Below are 24,860 nucleotides of genomic sequence, written 5' to 3'. Positions count from 1 at the left end.
CTCGGGCGCACGACCTTAGTGAATCGCGGCACAGCGCATTGTCATTTGACAATGCACTTTCTGTGAACTTCGTGGGACCGGGTAAGTAAATGTAGCCCAATATGTAAGGACATATAGCAATGATAATAATAATCTTTATTTATATAGCTCCATCAAATTCCGTAGCACTTTACAAATCTTAAATGATGGCTCCTTCATCTCAAGTGAAAGCAACCTAAATAGATAAAAACCTAAATGTGTCCATTTCTGGTTCCAAGAATGATAAGGCTCCGTTCCCAGAGCAGTGGATAAACTGAGTAACTGCAGCTTGGTTTCTATTCAAAAGAATAGGAGCTGATCTGCGGTAACTTTATATACAGAACAAAGTCCAGCTCAGCCCACATGCCACAGTCCATCCAAACCGGCAGAGCTCATCGTGGCTGACCCTTTAATATAACATACGGTATATAGTATCACTGCATCATGGCATGTTTGACTATTTGTATGGAAATCACTAAACTTCATTATTTTGCATAACTGTCTGCCAAATCCCTTTATTCAAATACCGGAGATGACATTTCATGGTTGTTCATACAGTCCTGACAAACATTCTCAGATTAGATCTCACGGACATTCTGCCGCCTCTACATCTGGGATTCACAGTTTTATGGCATTTATTCCAAGTGGTATTTTGTTTTTAGATGTATATATTGTGCCCCAGTTTACCAGTCTGTATTCCAGATAGAGGACCTGTCCTCCCCTCAGTTGTCCGCATGTCTGGATGTGACACATGGAAAGGGTCTCGGATAATTTGGGGAAGGAGGAGACGCTGCAGACCTGGTTACGTTTCTTCCCTTCATTGTATTCTGCTGCACTGACACACTCCCTCTGTACAAGGGATTTCTTAGTTTTTGATATCACTGATCAAAGAAGACAGGTCAGCAATAGGTAAGAGATATGTATAGCCGAGACCACCACCACTACTACCATTCTATTAACTTACATAAGAGAAGTGCCGGTCCTCCATGGCCACTATACAGTAGACGGAGGCATCTGCTCTTGGTACACTGGGTGTCTAGAACAGCTGAACAGTGTCGGATCAGGGTGTCGTGTGCCTGCAGATGCGAAAGCATTCCCAATAATAATGTGACCAGTGCCGTGTGATCATGACATCACCAGCTGTAGCGGTGACATCATTACAGGCACCATAGTCGCTATGTGATTGACAACCACTTTAGCAAAGTTCTGGGAAACATTCCATTAAAGGGCATCTCCCATCAGGATGGAGGACTGTATGCAAATGACCCTAAGGGGATGTTAATGGATACTGGAGCCCCTCAGGCTCATTTTTGTACAGTCTTTCATCTTGGTAGTAGATGTCCTTTAAAGGAAATCTACTATCAAAAATCCATCATGACAAACCAGGGACACTTACTCATAGATCCAGGCACCGGGACTGTGGTAATATTCTTTTAATAATAATATATATTTATTATTCATGGCCTTCTTTCTTTATAAAATTTACTTTGACAATTATGCTAATGAGTCAGAAAGGCTCTGGGGCATGCCACCAGAGCCCCCCTCCCCAATGCAGTAGCTTCACAGGCTGTTACACTTCCCCTCCCCTGCCTGCTGTAATCTCACGCAGTGGAAAGTTCTGACTCAGAGTGGTGTAACAACCAATAAAGTGGCAGCACTGAAGGGCTCTGGCAACACCCCCAGATCCCTTCAGGCTTATTAGCATAATTTAAAAGTTGATTTTAGAATAAAGGTGGCCATGGATAACAAATATAAGAAGATTACCACAGTCCCGGTGCCTGAATCTATGAGTAAGTGTCTCTGCTTTATCATGATGGATTTTGAAGAGAGTTTACTGTTAACTACTTTGTGACCAAGAGACCTCGTTTTAAAATTTTTTTAAAAAAGGAATAATTTTAAGAGTAAAATATGGAAGGAAAAGCCATAGAAAAGTTATTTAAACTTTTATATATATATTAAGAAAACAAGACCAGTATCTTCTATTTCTGAACCTTATAAAAAAATTTAAAAAAACAAAAAAAACCCCCGCAAATATGGTGAACATTTTATTTTTTCATTTTTTTTTTCCCCCATCAGATAATTTTATAATTCTCATGTGTATAAGGACACAAAGTGTGTACTTTGCTGTTTTTCAAATCTGTATGCTCGGGGCTGGCGCCATCACTGGTCATATCTAGGCAAGTGCCGTGGTCCAGGGCTCCTGCTGAAGGGGGGGGGGGGGGCACATAAGGCTGTCCATAAGGAATCCATGGGGGCTGTATATAATTAATCCCATAGGGGGGCGAGTGGGGTTTTATATAAATAACCTATAGGCAGCTGTTTGTTAAACTAGGGAATATTTTAGGGAACAAGAGACGGTTTAAATTTCTGAGTTTTTAATGTCTTTACTTTACTGCAAAGGGGCCCACCGAGGCTCTGTCGCCAGGGGCCTACTGAAACCCGGAGCCGACCCTGTGTATGCTACCCCTGATATTTTAGCAAAGCATATTGACCCATTGTTTGCTTGGTGGCTATGGTGTTTTTTTCACAGATGTGTGGTCTACATGAACTTTTTTCCCCTCCTTCAGAACATGGACTGCAATAGTAGTGAAAAGGTCTGCAAAAAAAACCTAAGCACATGGTGGTGGTGGGGGGGCAGATTATACCTGACGTCATGCACCTGGGGCGGCATTAATTCCGCGAAATATGGCCAGAAGTCAGTCACTATATCACAGAACACATGCTTTCCTCTGAATAAGCCCTAATGGATTGTACAGATGACAGACCCTTTACATTCCTTTCAAAGTACAACGTTTATTGAAAAAAATAAGGATGTATAAGGCAATCGTATATAGAGCTTTCGTCACACGCTCCTCTGATTGTTGTCACCACTTTGGACGGCAGAATAACACTGTAACTAGCCGAACATCATGATCCTCAATAGGAATCTTCAATAGAAATTGAAAAGTTGGGACATGGAAAGCAGACCCGTCATCTCCGAGTCAAATCTTTGTTTTCGTGAGTTTTTTGATACGCCTTACAGGAACTTGCTTGTAAAGTTTATCCTCTATCAAGGACACCTCGTAATGGATGACACGGGCTTCAACTCGGAGGACCAGGGAGAAGAGAGACAAGACGAAGCGGTAGCTACTCGGGTACTGACACTCGTCGTATTGTCTCCAGTGTTGACAGTATCTGTCAGAAAACAAGAAATGAAGAAAAACAGGTTGAGAAAAATTGGAACATCGTGTCATGTAGGCCTGTCACTTTACTGGAACACCCCTTTCACATTAAGGGTACATTTACGCAAGGTTTGGCCATTACTTTTGTGTGAATGAGCCCTAAGTGTACCTAATGTGGTGGAATAACCGTGGGATTTACCCCTGTGGTTATTCCACAAATATTCGTCAAGGAATGGTTGGTTTCTGGGGCGTTTTATCCACAATTTATTTGTGCGCAAAGGTTGATTTCTCTACTCAGCAACCAATTTACTTATATTTTTGTAATATGTGTGTAAGTGTGAGGGGCAGGATATCCGTAATTTACCAAAATACATCTATTCTACTTCTGCACCACTTTCTACTTATGTAAAAGCAAAGCCCCTAGTTCAGAAAAATCTTTGACCTCAGCGTCAGGCATCTGTGATCCATGAACTGTCCATGACCAATCTACCTTCCAGGACATTTCAACAAGTAACTGATATTGTTTGAATAGGGAAAAGTTCTACAAATTTCCGATATACTTTCTGTATCAATTCCCCAGTTTTCTATATCTCTGCTTGCTGTCATTCTATAAGAAGCTTCTATATTTACTTCCAGGTCACACAGGTGCACGGCTCGTTATATCACACGGCTCTGATTACTCTCTATGATACTAACGAGCCGTGCACCTGTGTGACCATTGTCAGATTTCTGTCCACTGGAAGTAAATATAGAAGCTTTCTATGGAATGACAGCAAGCAGAGATATAGAAAACTGGGGAATTGATACAGAAAGTATATCGGAAAGTTGTATAACTTTTCATTATTCAAACAATAGCAGTTACTTGTTGAAATAGGAACACCCCTTTAAGTTTGTATTCATGTGGGGAGATTTATCATCAAGTTGTTTGAGGTAAAACTTCTAGCTGCCCATGGAAACCAATCAGAGCTCAGCTTGAATTTTATAAACAGCTGTAGGGAAATGAAAGAGGAGCTCTGACTGGTTGCCGTGGGAAACTAGAATAGTTCTGATCTAAGAAACTTATGATAAATCTCCCCCATGATTACTATCATAAGGTCCTGGAAGGTAGATTGGTCTTGGATGGTTAAGATCACATGACCTTCCATCTCTGGCCATTTTATGGACAGGAATGTCTGACTGACAAGGTAGAAGACTTATCTGAATTTGGGGCTATACTTTACATTCCAAGAAAGCAGCGCAGAACTAGAATAGATGTATATTGGCAACTAATATCCTGCCCCCCCCCCCCCACACACACTCTCAAAATTACATAAAACATGAAGTAAATTTGCCAACCCCCATTAACAACGTGCATAAATCCACAGAGGAAAGCCATTTGCGGCACAGATTTTACACTACTACGGTCTTACGCTACAGATTTACCACACAGACGCATTTCTGTCGGGTTTCCTGACTATTTTCGATCTCTGACGCATTTTAACAAGGGTTTCTGGCGCACGCAATCGGATTGCGACACAAATTGGGGGCCGTCGGACGATCCGAAGGATTCGGACTCAGCACGGGATTTAACATTTAAAATTGTGTCGCAAGCCCAAGCACTTACATGCACCGGGAAGAAGATGGTGAACTCTGTCGGACCTGAGCGGGGAAGCGACACATGCAGGATATCGGGCGAATAGCGCTGGACTTCACCCTCGTCGGACAACGCACCTCGAGGATGGCGACAGGATCGGCTAAGCAAATGTGCCCCTATATGTTCATATCTGTTTTTTTTTTTTTATGTTTTCAAGATATAAACTGGGAAAGCTCCTGGATATTTCATACACTACATGAGGGGGGCTAGTAGTTTACTTTGGTCATATCTAGTGACAGGTTTCCTTTTAATCCCAGAAAAAAAACTTATTTTTCTAAAACTTCTGAGACCTTCTTCACGCCGTGAAACCTATGGCCAATTCTACGGCCTATGAAAATAAATAAATAAATAAAGTTGCAGATTTTTGACCAGATCTAGCATGCAGCTCTGTGATGTGTATGACCACCATTAGGTCAATGGGTTTCAATGGTGTGAAAGGTTTTGCATGCGTCACTGTGTGGCGATTGAATGTAAATGGCGTTTTCTGTTCCTCATTGTTAGATCACTTCGCCCTGGAGAGGTAATACATGTCGGTCATTGACATGGAGAGGAGGCTCTTTGAGAAGGACATAAGACTCCAGTAAATAATATGCCGGCTCCCCCTCGGATACAAGGTGTACCTGACAATACAACCGTCCCTCTCACCTTTATGTCACATAGGAGCAACTCCGAGAGGGATATTTACTAACTGTGGCCCATAGCAACCAATCCATTCATCACTGTCCGTTCTACAGCAAGACGTTCAACAAAAGCGAGTGAGGGCTATGTGACCATACACGGTAGGTGACCCCTTACGACTGCATGAAGGTCACAACTATGTCATTAGAAAACATGGGCCTCGTCTATCAAAACGGTTTGCCCGTAGCAAACCAATTGGAGCGCAGTAAATCGGTTCTTAAACTGCTCTGGTAAAATGAAAGCTGCGTGGTGATTGGTTTGCGGTAAGGTTGTGTCACTAAATCTGCTCCACAGGAGACCAGGACAGAGAAATATCTGAGAAAAATTGTCATCGTAAGGGGTGCTCCAGTCACAGAAAAGGGCTGCTACATTAAATATAGAGTACAGGCAGTGCCCTACTTAAGAATATCCAAGTTACAGACAACCCCTAGTTACAAACAGACCTCTGGAGGTTGGTAATTTACTGTACTTTAGCCCTAGATTACAATAATCAGCTATAACAGTTACTAAACGGCGTCTGCAATGAAGATTTAGTGTTAATCCTGGTTCTTATGACAACCCAACATTTTTAAAATCCAATTGTCACAGAGGCCCAAAAAAATTTGTCTGGAGTTCCGACTTGCATACAAATTCAACTTAAGAACAAACCTACAGTACTTGTAGGTAACCCGAGGACTGCCTGAACTCTAAAAAAAAAAATCTGGTCTTGATAGTGGATTATTCCTACTCACATAAAATTTCAGGACAAATCAATAAGGCAAACAGCCATTAACACTAGCCAATGGATAGGGTATAGCTGTCAGATTGATGGGGGTCCAACCGTTGGGACCTCCAGGGATTAAGAGAACAGGGGGACACAAAGTCAGTCATGTCAAAGATGGCTGGTGCTCACTCACCTATATGGGCTGCTAGGATGGTAATCTCACACAGCTCCAGAACCAAATACAGCAGTGATCATGGATGGCTTCACTAACAGGATGGACTCTGGGACTTACTGTACCCTAACTGCCCAATTAATGGGAGTCCCAGGTGTATGAACCTTTGCAATTTGCCGCTTAACCACATAATAAGGGATGGGCGTCTGTGGTAAGAAAAGATCTTCAAGGGATGCTAAAGATGGCTGATAAAAAATGGCGAGACGAGTGAATACGTCCATAGATTGCCACAAACCAAGTAATCCAACTCTGCCATACGAAGGACAAGGCAAGGAGTACCCTTATCTTTCTTTCTCTCTGTCATGTGACTCTTAAAGGGGTGTCTGTTAAAGGGGTTTTCCCATAAAAGACATTTAGACACTTTCCACAGGAATAGTGATATATATCCGATTGTGGGAGGTCCAATTGGCAGGACCTCACACAACTGGCAAAACAGGTGTCCTGTAATACCAACAACATGTGGGTCATGCCTAACGTCCCAATAAAGTAAATGGAGCGAGTTTAGTCCTACGATCCATAGACTAGTGTATATAGTATAATAAATAGGTATGACAGTAACTCGTCGGTACTGAAGTCAATATTGAATTAATATGCCCAAGGTCATTGGAGAGGGAAATATACCAATTTTCATAACATAAAAGGTAAATATAACTGCTCTGTCTGTGTACATTGAACACTGTATACACCCCCTATATCCTCAGGCAGTGCAGATTTGCATAAGAGGAAACATATAATTAACATTTCAGGTAAACTGAACTTTGGAAGAATTTTTTTTTTTTTTTTTTACTTTTGTTGTAGAAAAAAAAACTTTATGAAGGACAGCAAAGATTTTTAGATCTTAATCTAAACAGAACATCAGAGAAGTTGCTATAGCCATCAGATACCAGGTAAGCGATGACCTGTAATAAACTTGTATTAGTGGTGTATATGATAATACATAGGGAGGAAGGTGTGAGGTGCTGATAAATCCAAGATCCCTATTCACTGCTTGTGTTTGTGTGCGGTTTTGTCTTAAAGGGGTTGCCCAAGAATACTAGCATATGTAAAGCGCTACAGAATATGATGGCGCTATATAAATAAAGATTATTAGAAGATTATTAATATCTACATCCTGAGGAAAGGCCTTTGGTTTCTATGTAAATTTGTTTTACCAACAGATATTCCTTTTGAAATCCTCTGTACATGCACTCTTGGTTTGGCTTCGCATGCTTTGTTTTTATACGGGAGGGAGGGGTATAACGTGCCAGGAACAATTTCTTGGGGCCTGTGTGAGTCCAGGGGAGCCCCACACAGTGGTTGGATACAACCAAATCTTCAAGACTAGTTGTGAAAATAAGTGTGATGGTTGCTGGTATTGTCCCTCTGTGCTCTATATTATCCATCACTGGGCGTTGATACGGTTTAAAGCTACGGCAGACTCACTGCCCTGGCATTCGCAGGTGTAGGCCACCTAACAAATCTTTGCTTGAATTCCCCAAAATGTCATATGCTCCTGTGTCTAGGAAGGCGGCAAAGTCTCAAATCTTTATAAAATGAGCCTAAAGAGGACCTGTCACCAGTACAACAAATTACATCAGTTTATCAGTTTATTGCCCCTGTTCCCCGTTCATTTTTTTCAAACCATCTTCACGTTCAAAAGAAAACAGACTTGAATGGTTATATGCAAGTTCATTAGACAAGGGGGCAATGTATCATCAAAAGACTGCCCGAGACTACAGACGTGTGCCTGTAGAAATGTATCTATCCATGGGCTATCCATTAAAATTGACGGATAGCAGACAGGACATGATGGGACACGTAAATTCCGTCTTGCGTTGTTTTTGTCTATCTTTTCCCGAAATATGGCGCCATGCTCCATGTTCCTCTATGGAAATAAATACTACATTCAGAACAAACAATAATAGTGCACACCCCAGAGCAGATATTAGTACTGGAGACCCCAGAACAGACAATGATAATAACTGAGAGACCCCAGAGCAGACATATAATACTGAAAATCCCAAAAGAGACTAATATTAGACCCCCAGAACAGACAAAAAATACCGGAGATCCCGAGAGCAGACAAATAATACTAGAGACCCCAGAGCAGACAAATAATAGTGGAAATCTTAGAGCGGACTAATACTACAAACCCCCAGAGAAGAAAAACAATACTGGAGACCCCGGAGCAGATACTGAAGATAAGAAGAAAAATAATCTTTCCGGGCTCCTCTTCTGCTCCCTGCACCACACAGCAGCTTCTTCTCTCCCCCATGTGCCACCCCGCTGGTTCTATGCGTCAAACAGCTGAACAGTAGTTACCACTGCTGGGATCCCCAGGATTTGCTCCTGCATTCATTCTTCAACCGGTGAATTCAACCGGCATCAGGAGACATGAAACACAGCAGATCGGCAGGAAATGACCCAGGAGCAGTGAGGACTTCTCAGCTGCATTTACGCTACCCGGCCTCCTGCTCCAATTAATGCTTACAGTAGTTTTAGAAGCGCTCATTGGACTCTCAACAGGGTGCTGGACGCAACTCAAGAGCTGACAGTCCACATTTTAGTTTAGATGGATGTGTGCTGCACTTTATGTACATGCTCAGTAGTGAAGCTAAATATCAGAGCAATGAGGCACTGGCAAGGAATGTCCTCATTTATCTAGCATTGTTGAGAGTGACCAGGAAAACAGAACTGTGTAGTTGGGAGTCTGTGACCATTTTAGTGAAGTTGGAGTTAGGGAAAGTTTGGCTTACCAACTCCATAGTTCTGACTACAGATATGGCCTACAAAGACGACTGTCATCTGAAATCTGCCGTTTAGACCAATTTATGTGCTTGACCTGCTTTATACTGGTAGAGAAATCAAGATGAGATTAAGCTGGCACAGAGCAGTGGGTGTGGGCATCATATACAAGACTTCATCCTTACAGGCATCAGCTTTCATCGAGTGCTGGAAGGCTCCTGCTCATACAGAAGAATTTACCTGTACAACAAAGCCGCTGTAACACAACCCCATGTTTACACTTCTCCAACCTCCAGTGTCACGGTAGATGTGTAATGACACACAAAGAGAGGGGAAAAAAAACATGGGAACGAAAAAGCTGGTAACTATGAGCAAGCCAGTCTGTAGAATGCACTGGCATAGCTGGCGGGTTATGTCTACACACAACAGATGAGTAACGGTGTACAGGACGGGATTGCATCAGTGACCTGTCGCTACATGTTCGAGGATCGGGTTGATCTTTCAGTTTTAGTTTGGATACACTCTGATTATTGACTTCGATGTTATTAGAATTTCACAAATTTCTCCAAACTGATGAAGGGGGTAGAATAGAAACCGCTCATATCTGTTGCTATGGAGCATATTTATAAGAGATCCGATATTTTGGACATCTCACAGTAAACTGGAACTCTATAAGTAGCCTCACAAAATTTTCAACAAAAATTGTATAAATTAGTCGTACAGATGAATATAGTAAACTTTGTAATACTATACTTCTGATCAGAGAAAAGAACTTCTTTCTCCTCTTATCCGTCTCTTTTACTTCCCCTTAAAAGTAACGTCAAGTCGAAAGAAGTTTACGGAGAAGAAATGGGGTAGAAGGAGCCAAGTAACGGAGACAAAGTTTATAAGTAATTTAAAATTACGGTACAAAATTGTGTCCAATAAGTGGAGCTTGAAGGAGTTATGCCCATTCCCTGTCTATTGCAAATGCCAGAGATATCCAAAGTGCTAACATAGTATTGAATGGAGCGCCAGAAACTGTTGCCCCTCCCATCAATGAGAACATGATCTTCGTTCTCCGAATTGCTAGTATCCACTACTTGTGATCGGTGGGGTCCCGGAAGTCAGACCCTCATCGATTAGCTTGTTTTCTCCGATCCTGTCAATAGGGAAATGTTGAAAAGTTGGTACAGAATTTTACAGATTTACTAAATATGGGCATGCTGATTGGTGGGGGTGTTGGGTGACTACATTAAGGATCATCAAGATGCTGGGTGCGTCTACTGTAATTCTCTAACTACCGAATAAAAAAAAATAAATAAATAAATATTAACAATAAGAAATTGTAAAAACAAGTGCTGTTGCCCACAACAGTAAGTTCTTTTTGAAAATTTGGAAGGATAGAACATTGTGTGTTGTCTTCGGGCTTCTAACTTTTATGACCTCACAAAGGAATTAAGACAAACAGGTAAAGCTTGACACACAACGGTACAAACAATAACACCCTACGGCCATGCTGGATAAAGGCGGGATGCACAGCATAGCAGCTACAACCGGTCTGTCCTAAGAATAGCAATAACACTAATTGTGGAGAAGTGTGTACTTGAGTAAAGCGATCCCAGAGGGTATTGACCCACCCTAAAATTCACAATCACTGATTAGGAGTCCAGTCTTTGCAGTTTCCAGAAAAACTGTACATTTCTTTTTATCATAATCTTTTTATTACTTTTGCAGATTGTTGCTCTCGCACCCGCTACAGGTTAGGCTACGACTAAGAGCCATGTGAGGCCTCGAAACGCGTCAGCTGGAATGCGCTCTTTTATTGGAAATTAACTTTAGAAGGAGAAAGCAGAAAACTTAACTTAAGTGCTGGATGACATTTATTACACGTGTATCAGTATGAATGTCCATGTATTTGGTGGTCATTAGAGATGAGCGGACTCTTGTTTGCGTTCCGGTGTGGCCTGCGAAACACGGTCAATTTCCTTTTCGGCCGCCAATCCGGCAATATGTCTAGCAACTAGCCATGACTTAGATTGTCAACATTTCCGATAGGTTGTACAGCCACCAATCCGGCAATATAGTCTTGCGGACCAGACCCGAACCCGAACATTGGGTCCACTCATCTCTATTGGTCATCACTCACAAGAGAAATAAGAGAAGGCTGGGAGGCTGCATCAGTCTGAAGCAGAAGCCTTTACCCCCCTGCACCATACAATACAATATCTTTGTATCCCAAAGAAATGCAAGTGTTAAACTCATTCATATGGGAGTTTTTGGCATTTTTTTTTGCTGATAGCATGCTGACCAATCGATTTCTATGGGTCTGTTCACATCTCATTGTTTTTACCGTGCAAATTGTGAGGACACATGGGTGACATCTGTATGCAGTCCATTTTATCTCAAATGTTGCTAAGCAACCAGCTGGGCTAGGCCAAAAATGCATTAGAAAATAATCCTTTTTTCTACGGATGTAAAAAAAAAAAAAAAAAAAAAAACTGGATGCGGATACGATACGGACTGAATGCAGATATCATAGGTCCGCTTTTTTTGTGGATACACCCAAATGCCTCATTTGACAGGGGGCTGAATTCATTCCTCTGTACTGAATATATCCAGTCCCCTCAGTCACAGTAGCTACCAGACATGGGGAGATGTTATCAATACAGAATAATTAATCCAGCCATAGCTCACATGATACAATGGCACTTAAATGGGGCAAGGGAGGAACATATTAGTTAATAACATTACAGCAAAGCAATTAAAATAATTGGAGGGTTGAAAATTTAAAAGCAAAATTAGAACAAATGATCCATTTGTTTATAATAATGGTCACCAGAGACCTCCCCTCCCACAGTAAGATCCAGTCATAGAGCCAAACTACCCAGGCTCTTATGATGTTGACACTGCTATCCACGCCCCGCTCAGGAATGTGGGAGTGGTAATATGGGAGTTGAGGGAGAGGTTGGCTGTGTGGGACTGGCTGCAGGGAGTTGAGAGACATTGGTTGTGTGTCACTCGCTGAAGAGAAATCAGCTCCCTCTTTGTCCCCTCTCTCAGGAATTCTCTTCAGCAAGTCACCCACAGCTCTCTCATTCCTAAGAGGGGCTGGGTTAGTGGTGTCAAATAGGAGGTGGGTAGTTTGACTGTATGCTGGAGCTTCCCTGCCTCCATCACTGTAACAGGACATCAGTAAATGTCTCTTTTTTACAAGAATGGTGGCTCTAATCCCATGGATAAATAACATCTGCACAGCTAATGTGTGTGGTTTGTTTGGGAGGGTGTCGCTGGTGACAGGTTTCCTTTTAAGACAATGTTATGTCTTAAGATCCACCTGTTCCCACCAAGACCGCCCAATTTCTCCAAAGCCTTGCCCACTTATTAGTCTTTGAATGTGGTGTAAGACATGTACAAACATTGTTTTTGGTGCAAATATTGCCATAATTTTGGGGTATTCTCATTAGTAAATTTCTCATGGTCTTATTTTAAAAGTAGAAACTATATTTTATTTTTGTATTCTCAAAAAAGCGATCTGAATTCTCTATGGCTTCTACTGAGTCATCATAACCCATCGGTCATCAGTCCAGTAGTTCTGGTTAAAGCAGCATTTCCAGTTAGGAGGTTCAAGCTAAAGGTTGTTCGAACACATAGAACAGAAACATGCGTCCTGAGATAAACCTTGTGCGATGGCCCTCGAAACTTGTAAACTGTCCAGTCAGACTCGTCCTCAGCCATTAGGATCTTCTGAAGACCTGAATCGGCAGCTCTACATTCAGTGCTAGCACTTCTGGTTATATTCCATGTTCTACACTTAAACTATAAATTTTACTAAGTTTTTTTTATGTCTTGGTTTTTTTTCCCCGTGCTGAGACTCCATGCACACGTACACGTGCATTTGGATGAGTACTGGCCCTTCTTTCAAGGGCTAGCACGTGGTTTCAGGTATTTCTAAGGTGTTATACACATTGACAAGGTTTACAAAATCATGTTTGAGAGCCGACTGTACAAATCAGTCCTATTCCTGAACGAGTTAGTGGATCGGTCTCTGTTGTGGTCATCGATATGTGAGCGGACATTACATTCCCCATGGGTCGGTTGTTTGCGGCCTCAGAGCAGCCCATGGACGTGTAGCCCCTCCTACATGACTATATAGGGTGGCCTTAAGCTTACTGCACAGATTGTCACTAGCTTACGGACATCCTTTGACTTCTATTACTCAGGTTCACAGAGGTCACATTGCCACCGGGCCAGACAGATGACCGGCTCCTATGGAGAATCTCCAATGCTCAACCTTCCCAACTCCACCCAGGCGAAACAGGATGCACACATTGTCCCGCTTGCTGCCCGATTCAGCAGACAGTTGTGCGCCTTAATGTGTATGGAAGCCTCCTTACCTGGAGATGAGGAATTCGAGTCTGGCAATGGCTTTCTTTTCTCAACCCACTTGGCCAAACTGAGCATCACTGTGTATGGGGAGCTCAGGGGGGGGGGGGGGGGTTGATAATTTGGCAACAGAGCAAAGGGAAGAGCCCCAAAATAAAAGATCGCCTGGATCAGGCACCGTGACTGTAGTAATCTGCATTTGTTATCCATGGCTACCTTCCTTCAACTTTCAAAATTATGCTAATGAGTTAGAAGGGCTCTTTCGGTATTTACAGGCTGTAAACTGAAACGGGGAGGGGGGAAGTGTGTGTGAATCTGTGTGTGAAGTGTTCATTACCTTAATTTCAAAGTTGAGGCCATGGATAACAAATGTAAGAAGATTACCCCAGTCACGGTGTCCCTGGTTCATCATGCTTGATGGTAGATTTCTTTTAAGGAGTCGTCTTACTTCCCTGACTATGTCAACCTCAAACGGCAAATTTTTACTAGCCAAAAAAACGAATTCCCAGATAAGACAAAACAAAGCATTGTGTGTCATTTCATCTGCGGTTCCTATGGCACACGATAAACAATTACCTGGTTCATTTATTACATAAAATATCAGGAGGTCCCTCGCCATAATCCATGTGCACCTGACACTGGTCTTACCTGCAAATCCTACAGGAATATGGGCGTGAAACCGCGGGACAGGAAACAAAAACAAGTGCAGGACCTGAACACAACGCCTTTTGTTCACGGGGGAAAAAAAGGAGCCCTGTATAGATTTTTTTTTAGACGTAAATGACGTCCAGCAGGTAAATAAATCTGGAATACTGATACTTTTTTATTTCCCCTGTTTATCTTGGCGGCCAGGGGCGGCTGAGACCGTCTTTGTTTATTCTTCATAACTACCCACAAACTTTTGCCTTTGTGCAAAAATACAAAAAACTTATGGCTTGTCGTGAAGATGGAAATTAATCCGCAGCCTGTAACCGTGTCCGGGTCTCCATTGTGACACGCAGCACCAAAGCCTCTGCATTCTCATTTTAATCCCCCCCCCCCCCGATTCAATGGCGTTCTTAGATACGGCTCAGATTGTAATGTAACCCGTACACAGGAGGGGTTCCGTGTCGAAAAAAGGAAACGATTTTCCCGGGATTATAATAACCCCCCATTTCCCATTACGTAGGAACCTGAGAACAGCAGGAATGTGTGAATATCTTCATTTTCTTAGAGAATCGATGCATTAAATCACGACAATGGCAGCAAACAGACTCAATGCCGGTAATGATACGTTACATATGTCACCAGATAATGGTGGAGACGTGTTACAGAAGAGGGGGGGGGGGGGGGGCAGGGGATGGAAATCCTCTCTGCAATCAGGGCGGCCTTTCTTCTCGTTAAGTAAAGTACAATGATGACTGAGTCTTACGTAATTACAGCACATTGTGTGTAAGTGTAAAGCGAGGAGTCGAATCAACATTTAAATGGACGGTCAAAACCGAAACACAAGTGACAAAACGATGACGTAGTATTGATTTTGCTCATATTTTGCCCTCTGCTTTTGAGTTTTCAGCTCCAGTGACCACGGCTTTGCTACGCAAGGAGTCCTATGTAGTCTTAGACACGCCTCCTATGTTATCATTGGTCAAGGCTACTGACCTGCCTGTCCACCAGGTTCCACCACCCCCAGGTGTTATGTATAAACACAGATCTATGACAGGAGCTGGTGGGGATGACCCATTCTTCAAGGAAATCATCTTATATTTGTTATCCATGGCCTCCTTCCTTCTAAAAATCAACTTTAAAATTATGCTAATGAGACTAAAGGGCTCCTAGGGGCATTGTCAGAGCCCCTTTGTGGTGCAGCTTCACAGGCTGTTAAAGTGTCTCCTACTGCTCCCTCAGGACTTCCTTTGGCTGCATTGAGATTACATCAGGCAGAGAAAGGGGGAAGTGCTGAGGGACTATGTAACGGCGCATGAAGCTGCAGCACTGAGGGACTCCTGTAACACCCTTTAAATGGTGAGTTCAGAAGGAAGGAGGTCATGAATAACAAATATAAGAAGATACCACAGTCACAGTGCCTGGATCTAAGGAGTAGGATCCTGGAGTAAGTGTGTCTGGTTTATCATGATGGATTTTGATGGTAGATTTCCTGCTATTGAAATTCCAGTTTTTGGACCCAACCCAATAAGAACTAGGGTGTCACCCAAATTAACCAATGACAGGCCTCCTAATATTAGGAAAAAACTGAATGACAGGAAGTGAAGCATCTCTGACAGGAAGTGAAGTCCACTGGAAAACGGATGTCATTGGATAAGGCTCTGACTCCCTGGCAACATTCAAGTCAAATCCAGGTTCTGAAACCGGAAGGACCAGAATGATCCAGGTAAAGGGAACAGGATTAGTAGGAGCTTTCTTTTTCTCTTGCCCCAGGCCCCTGGGGCTTTTCTGAAATCCAAACCCCTTTAAAGAGAACCCGTCAGGCAAAATAACCCCCTAATCTAAATATATTTTCATAAACTGCCATTAGAGAGCATTGCCTCTATCCCTTCATTGTCCCTCTACATGCCTGTAAACCTAAGCAATGAGGTCCTAAAGCTGTATGCAAATGACCTGAGATGTCCAATGAGTCATTAGCATATTCAAGCTGTCCAGCTTATTCATGAGTGGGAGGCACAGACACACCCCCAGTGCTTGACTGACAGCGTGTATTATGGTGTAATGGCTCCTCCATGTGCTTGCTGGTGGCCACGCCCCCTGCAGCCTGTGTGTATGAGATACTCCAATACACATGACTGACAACCTGTATAATGGTGTGAGGTATAATGGTGTAATGGCTCCTCCATGTGCTTCCTGGTGCTGGCGCCACCTGCAGCCTGTGTGTGTGAGATACTCCTATACACATGACTGACAGTCTGTATAATGATGGGAGGTATAATGGTGTATTGGCTCCTCCATGTGCTTCCTGGTGCTGGAGCCCGCTGCAACCTGTGTGTCTATAGGAGAGATACAACAACTCCAGGCTGCAGCCATGTTATAGCAGAACATGTCAAGTACATGTGTAGCTGATGTCTGTGTCTCACCCATGTGTATTAGGAGGATGCAGCATGTCAGCAGGTACAGCACACACACTAGCAATGCTTTACTATACATTACACACAGACATGAGCAGGGGGAGGAGAGGGGAGGGGTAACAGGAGTGACTGCCTCTGACCATGTGACCAGCCTCATTTACATAATAAAGAAAAGATGATTTTATAATGATGTATGAAATGACTAAACAAAAGGCTGGGATGGGATCCTTGTGAGCTGCTCCAACAGGTAGAGGTGACAGGACTAGTGACACAGACCTGATGACAGGTGTCCTTTAAAGGGTTTTCCCACGAGCCAAGTTCGGTCCTATCCACAGGATAGGGGCTAACTTGCTGATTGGTGAAGGTCTCAATAATAAGACCCCCACAGATCATGAGAATGAGGGGTCCCAGGTACCTCAGTCAGACCCCTTGTCGCTCCCGGAGAGTAATGGAGTAGACGGCTGCACGTGACCTTTCTGCTCCATTTATCACTATGGAGCTGACGGAGATGACTGAGCGCGGCGCTCGGGAATTTCCATCAGCTCCATTGAGACATATTGAGCAGAACAGTCATGAACAGCTGTATACTCCAATAACCTCTGCAAGCGATGAGGGGTCCGACTGAGGTACCAGAGACCCCTCGTTCTCGTGATCTGGGGAGGTCGCATCTGTAAGGAGGTCAATCTAAGAGCTGTAGTCCCACAGATCTCTTGAAAGACCCACAAAAGACCCCCCTCATAGAGGGACCATTGTTCCCCTGGCTACCTATGCCAATACAAACCCCTCAATTAAAAGGTTTTTCTTACCTGCTTCTGCATTTTCGCACAGAGTTTAGCCAGTACCCCTTCCTTCTGCTGATCTCTTTTTTGTCTTTTTTCACAATGTGCTCCAGGCTGTGGCCATGAAAACAGGTCTTGTCTCCGTTCTGCTCATCCCAGCTAAACACAAAACTGGAAGGGCCCTGATTCCCAGCGTCAGGTGCAGCGCCCGCCAGCTTGATGAACTGATTCTGCAGGTTCTTTGCCAACCCTGGGGAGGACACAGACAAAAGATGCCATTCATTACAACGCAGGCAAATTATTACAGCAATCCAGGTTCTTGTTGTGTCCTGATGACAGTAATCTCTATGTTCCAGGTGGATGGTCAGGAAGTGTGAAAACTTACCTGCACACCAATAACAAAACACCGGAGTCATACTCTATAATTACTCTGGGTGCTGCAATACCAGCCACTGCCAGTAAACATCAGTGGTGCCGTTTCATCATCCTCAGTAGCGGTTCCACAGCTTTACAAGCTTGCTGGGAGTTGTAGTTTGGCTGGGGACTACTATCCTATTCTTTTCACATATTTAGGCTCTTCAACAATACTAAAAACTTGGCCTCGATTCAATATGGCGGCTTTTAAGGTGGCGGCCATGTTCCCGACATGGCCTACAAAATGGGTCCCTTCAACAATTAGTTGAAGGGGGCATCAGATGTCTCATTTGGTTTCTTGAATAGAAGTGTGTCCTGGGACCTTTTAGACTCGCTCTATACATAAGAGAGTATATTTAGTGCTTGGGTTCACAGCCCAGGCCAGGAATCGCAGTTAGGCTACATTCAGATGGGAGAACATATAGCTGTGAGCAGGAGAGAAGCGAGCAGCCGATGCTGTAAAAGGGTGAAATATAGGAAATATCCTATATTACGCCAATCACGGTGCGGTGAGACAAAATGTGCTCACTGCACCGTGACTAGACGCCATAAACATCGACGTGGACTGATATATCCATCCGCAAATAGTTTGGCCGGATATCGGTCCCCATTCACTGCAAAATCCTCCCGATATATAAAACTCTGCTTATGAATTTTATGACAAACAGGTGAATACCACTCAGTGATCTGAATGCCATTGAAAACAAATAACACTATCTATTAATACATATGTATAGATAAATAACTCATAACGTGCAAACCCCCAGCAGTGTACATTGTATGGACTATAAACCGGGTGTACTTACGTCTCCTTTTCAGAATCCTTGCTCTGGACTTATGTCTATAATACAACACTTTTTCGCTATCCCAATAAAATCTGTAAATCAGAAGAAGAATACAAGTAAAGTGAAGTCCTCTGCACAGCCGGGGTTATTCAGTCATCAGATTTTACCCCAATTAACTACCAGCTTTCTATGGTAGTGTATGAAACGTCCTTTCTAGAAATCCTCTCTTTTATGTGAAATCTCATCCATTTGATTAGACTGTGATCCCCATTGGGGACAGGGACCAATTTGGTAAACTTTGTGCAGCGCTGCATAATGTGTGTGCACTATATAATGAATTATTAATTATTATACATTTACCTTTAAGAAATCTACTCCAAAGTCATGTGAGACTGAGCAGAGATGATTCATTTTGCAGATATAAAGCGGCAGGGAAGCGTCACAGAGAAGCCCCTATGTTCTGTCCTATTGCACCTACAAACATGCTGCTGGTGTCATATTAAAGATAAGAATCTCTTCTTTCTGATGACATCAGGTTTGTGCTTCTACAGAACCATAGACACAGCAAGCCAAAAATTTCTAATAATTATAATTCCTTTATTTATATAGCGCACACAAATTATGCAGCGCTGCACAGCGCTTGTCAGATCAGTCCCTGTCCCCAATGGGGATCACAATCTAATCAACCTACCAGTACCAATTTTGTATCACTGTATCTGTATCTCTGGACCTGTAGCTTACAGAATCACAAGTCTGACACCATGGGGCTCATTTACTAAGGGCTCCAAGGCCGCACTTTCATCGGGTTTCCCGACTTTTTCCGTTTTGCGCCGAATTCCGCCGGGATTTTTTTCCACGCGATCCGACGCGACAGAAATCGGGGGATTGTGGCCTCCAAAAAACCCAACAAATTCGGAAAAAACACGGAATTTAAAAAACGAAGGGTGTCACAAAATCAAGCACTTACATGCACCGAGGAGAAGATGGTGAACTCCGGCACAGCAGCGACACCTGCAGGAAGTTGGACGCATGAGCTTGCTGAATCGCCGGGAGACCCGAATCCTCGTCGGAGAACGCGCCGCTGGATCGCGACAGGATCGGGTAAGTAAATGAGTCCTCAAGTGTTTTTAATAGGTAAACGGTTGTGATTACACATAGAAGAGAACTTTAGAAAGGACAATTCATACCTGACCTGAAACTTTCTCAACACTTCTACTTTTCCATAAAATACTTGGTTCTGGAGCATCTTTTTTTGGGCCCTCTTTTCCCCCATCAACGTGTCACAATGTCCTAGGACACGCCCCTTTGACAAAGGGAATTGTCAAAATCTCTGTGAATGGAAACATCCTCTTTCTCACATCAGGACCTTTTTTTAATGTCTTACATAAGTTTACAGCAGCCTCCAGACTAGGTAAATGTAAACCAATGACATCAGCGGATTCACAAGTCCCTCACGTGCCTTTATAGATTGTTGTACAGGAATAGGTAACATGTATCTGGCATTAGAGAGAACAGCCCGGACTGGATACGATCTGGTCTGTACAGGTTTTCAGGTTTTGATGTAAACATACACAGAAAAAAAAAAAACCTTCTATCAATCAGTCCGTTTCTATCTTTTTGCACTCAGCCAATTCTACCCCTCCCTCGGTCTCCATGTAATATGTAACCCCGGTGTGGCACATTTGTCATACACTGGAGCTTCGTGCACCAACAAATGATGGTGAAAAGTGTTTTTACGGACATTTGGATTCCATTTTCTTTTACAGGGATCACCACCGGGAATAAATGAATGTTTTCTATATCGATAGATCTGGACTTTTGGGACGCATTGATACCCAACATAATTATGATTTTTACTGTACGTTTATTTCTATTTCAGTTCTAGGAAAGGGGGTCAGGGAGGGACAGGTGGGCATGTGAATTGATCTTTAATTTTTTACCTTTAGTTTAAAAAATGGTTAAAAAAATTATTAAAATACCCTCTAGGATGGTCTGATTGATCACACCATATACTGCTATACTACAATATAAGCGGTACATGATATTTTTGCACATGATGTACCAATTTTACCAACACGGCAATTGGGTAAAATTAATGAAAATTGGAAAAGTTGCTGCTGCAGTGACATTGTATATCTAAGTCTTCTCAAACTACTTATTAAAACTAAAGCTTAGAGCACTGGTGACTATACCCCCACAAAAATGTCACTCTGTAACTTGTCACCTGACCTTGGACATCAATGACAACAGAAAATGCTCATCCTGTTCACAAGTCGAAATGAGGGCCAGGTCTCTCTGTACCTGTGCAACTCTTTAAGCTCACTGGACGCTACCATCTAAGAACGATCTTCTCACAAACCGCGCAGTGGCAAGGTACAGTTGATTTGTTAGGTGTCATCTTGGTCTCATTGTATCAAAAATGTGAACAGCATGATGAGGAGGACTGTTCAAGTACCAACTGTAACTGAACTTTTTGAACGATACTTTTTGAACGATTCATGGAATTGTGAACTCCGCAGTTAGGCTCCTCGTCAGAGAACAACAAGTTGTGCAACAAGCAAGGAAACAATGAGGAGAGATTGCCAGAGTTTCATGATATGTGGAAAATGACACAGAATATATGGTTATATTATTGTTCCGGTCCCTCTCATATAATCCAAACCAGACTAAAGTGATACCTACCTGGCCTGTTCCTCCTCTAGTTTCTTGCGTGCTTCATCCATAGATGGTCTCATGGTCTTGTACCACTTTTGGAAATCAAATATACTGAAACCTGAAATTAAAGATGAGGAGGCGTTTATAGTGACTACATGCATTCTGTAGGGGGGAGAGAGAGACCTCACAGTGAGAGGGAAACAATCCGTATGAGGCTTGGTAAATATTGTCTTACCCGTGGAAAGACGGCAAACGTAATCAAGAAACAATGGCCTGCAACCCAATGCCCCCATATGTGACTCACGTAATCCCTTCTGCGCGCCTGGTAATGGTGATCCCCACCTAATCACAAGCTATAAACCAGGGACACGCAGCTCTCATCTCTCCACATATTATAGGTCTACAAGTCTCAGCATGCTACAATATCTGTACATCAGCTTTAATTATTCACTAGTCTTAATGAGGACCTGTCATGGCGATTTGGGACACTCAACCACCCATAGGTCCTTACAGACCAGTTGTTTAGTGTTCCAAAGTCTGTCTGTGGGTGCTATAAAAAAAAACAAAAACGTTATACTTACCTTAGATATGGGTCTGATGAGACGTAGCGGACTTGTCTTTGGTGCTCCCTGCACCTGCGCAGTACTTCAATGAAGCCGGAGTAGTACTACATGACGCATGCACAGAGAAACCGCGGGGTAAGATACCGGCTTCATTATGTGACACTGCAGACGCAGGGAGCACCAGAACGAAGCAAGAATAAGCACTTGGGGACTTTCCAATGGGCGATTTAGGACACTAAACCACAGTTCCATAATGACCCATTCAGAGTTTAGAGTCCCAAATCATCCAAAGGTCCTCTTTAAAGTGGCTTTCTGGCCTTATACTATAATGGCAGTTTACAAGGCAGATTTTGACTGGCACGACCTATACTTTAAGCAGCACTGGTCTACAATATAGGACCTATCGTTTCTTGGGTAGGTCTTGGCAGCCTTCCATTGATTTCAATTAGAGTGAAAAGATTCCAGAGCCCATCCAAAAGGATAAGTCCTCAATAGTTTATAGGTGGCCAGGTGATAGTAGACCCCCCCCCCCCGGAACTAGCTGGTATATACAGGATGTTGTGGTGGCAGCGCGGAACCATAACAATTATAAATAAAAGGTAAATCAACCATAAAATCCATCCTGATAAACCAGGGGCACTTACACATAGATCCAGGTACTGTGACCGTGGTAATCTACTTATATCTGTTATCCATGGCGTCCTTCCTTCTAAAATTAACTATGAGCCTGAAAGGCTATTGGAGCAGTTCCCAGACCCCATACTGTGCTGCAGATTCACAGGCTATTACACTGTCTTATCAGCACTTCACCCTCCCTCGGCCTGAAACAATCTCAAAGCAGCACAGAAGTTTCATCACACAGTGGAAGGGGAGGATTGTTCCTGCACAGTATAACAGCCTTTGAAGCAAATTCTTGCTCATTAGCATAATTTTTAAAAGTTTTAGTAGGAAGGAAGTCATGGAAAACATATATAAGAAGATTACCACAGTCATGGTGCCTGGATCCCTGGTTTATCCATGCTTAATTTTCCCTTACACATCTGCACATCTCTAGGAAAAACCCCAGACCCTACTAGAAATCATGGAAATGTTTGGCAAACATTGCACAGACCTCTATCGTTTTCTCTATTAATTCCCTGGGCAAGGTGCGCCAATTGCCTAAAAAATATAAAAAGAGGTGAGAGGCTAAAAGGAATTGACCATGATTTAAAAAACAAACAAAAACACATTCAAAATACACAAAGTATACAGTAAGTGTATGCCTAAAAAAAACAAAACAAAAAGCAAATAATAAATACTAATCACAACATTATTAATACTAATAACAACAATAATATCAATAAGAATACTAATAATACTACTAATAATCATAGTATTAATAATAATAATCATAATATCAATAATAGAACACTAATAATACTAATATCAACAATACAATAATAGAACTACCAATGTGTTGGGAGGTAAGGTGAGACCACAGCCAATACAGGGAGTCCCCGAGTTACGTATATTATAGGTTCTATAGGTTTGTTCTTAAGTTGAATTTGTATGCAAGTCGGAACTGTATATTTTATCATTGTAATCACAGCCAGAACTTTTTTTGATCTCTGTGACAATTGGATTTTAAAATTGTTGAATTGTCATAAGAACCAGGATTAACAATAAAGCTTCATTACAGACACCTGTGATAACTGTTATAGCTGATTATTGTAGTCCAAGGCTAAAGTACAGTAAATTTGTTTGTAACTAAGGGTCGTCTGTAAGTCGGGTGTTCTTAAGTAGGGGACCGCTTGTATTGGCCAAGTTGTGACATTTAGTAGACCCTAGTCCTGAAGTCACTGTGTACTGAACCTCACCGCTCAGACGTGAATAGACTAAAAAAAATAACACCCCCCCCCTTTATAAATTATAGATGTTTTTTTTTTGTTTTTTTTACAGACAAATTCACAATGGGGGTTTACGAACACCGGGTTTTTAAAGTTAGTTGTGTTGGCAACTGCATGGACAAAGGTGTGCCAAAGTTATGAAGTAAATGATGAAAAATGGATTCATATTCCAAGATTGTAGCTGGACTTGAAGCACTAGGACAGTCTCCTGTGTGTTCTTAAATCTTAGCATATAACCTCGCCCCCTACCCCTCCAGCTATGCTGTGTTTAATGCTCATTAGCATAATTATAAAAGTTGATTTTAGAATGAAAGAGCCATGGATAACAAGATTACCACAGTCAAAGTGCCTTGATCTATGAGTAAGTGCCCCCGGTTTATTAGGCATGATTTTAATAGATCTATTCTAAAAGCCAATAGCACCTAAAGTACAAATTACACAACCAACATTTTTGGCTACATTTTTTTTTTAATTCTCATGTTTGCATCCAAAGACAGAGCTCTCAATTTCTTTGTTATTTTCAGTCAAATTGGGATTTTTTTTTATTGTTTCCTGCAAAGTATTGATTGTCATCTTTCACTGTTCCATATAATATGCTCAAAAAACTAGAAGAAAAAATCCCTTAAAAAGGAACCTGTCATCATAAATTGGCCTAAGAAATAATTTCTAGTATATTGTCAGGTAGCGTAACACCTTCTAGTATTTGTTTCTTTCATGGCCCACTGTGGTGGCATCATCCAGAAAATCTACTTTGAAGATGTATATTGGTTGTATAAAGTCAAGGAGGAGGAGAGTTTAACACTGAAGTCAAGGTGTGGAGCTCTGTACGCCTCCTCCTCTGTGACCGACATTGTACATCGGACTTCAGGAGATCTGGTTAATGAGGTCTCTGGATGCAGGGCCATAAATTACAGTGAAGGGGCTTTCTGCGGAGGAGAGAGCTTTACTTAAGTGTTAAAATCTCCGCCTCCTTGACTTTATACAACCATTTTACATCTTATTTTAAAGTTAATTTTCAGTATTATGCCACCACACTGGAAGATGAAAGAAACATGATATGTAATGTGCTAAGCTGCTTGACAACATACTGGTTGTGGTTTATTAGGTCAATTTCTGATGACAGGTTCCCTTTAATAATGGACAGAGGCCTCTAGAGACCATTTTATTTAGTCCACGCTCCTCTCTATACAAATAAATATAGATCT

At 42.3% G+C, this 24,860-nt stretch overlaps 1 protein-coding gene across 3 annotated transcripts in view; it reads right to left on the bottom strand.

Moving 5' to 3' along the window:
- Positions 1-2,791: 2,791 nt before the first annotated feature.
- TAF1B (TATA-box binding protein associated factor, RNA polymerase I subunit B) overlaps positions 2,792-24,860 on the bottom strand; it is a 56,559-nt gene continuing 34,490 nt past the window's right edge. For all 3 annotated transcript variants that reach the window (XM_072143564.1, XM_072143566.1, XM_072143565.1), the window contains 5 exons: positions 22,881-22,927; positions 21,234-21,324; positions 18,573-18,643; positions 17,380-17,602; positions 2,792-3,192 (listed from right to left, as the gene is read on the bottom strand). In XM_072143564.1, coding sequence (XP_071999665.1) covers positions 3,000-3,192; positions 17,380-17,602; positions 18,573-18,643; positions 21,234-21,324; positions 22,881-22,927 — 625 coding nt within the window. In that variant the 3' untranslated portion in view covers positions 2,792-2,999. The remainder of the gene's footprint in view (positions 3,193-17,379; positions 17,603-18,572; positions 18,644-21,233; positions 21,325-22,880; positions 22,928-24,860) is intronic.

Source organism: Engystomops pustulosus, chromosome 3 (genome assembly GCF_040894005.1).
Source record: "Engystomops pustulosus chromosome 3, aEngPut4.maternal, whole genome shotgun sequence".
Taxonomy (NCBI): Eukaryota; Metazoa; Chordata; class Amphibia; order Anura; family Leptodactylidae; genus Engystomops; species Engystomops pustulosus.
The sequence above is the reverse complement of the archived record's forward strand: the minus strand, read 5'-3'. Positions and strand labels throughout refer to the sequence as shown.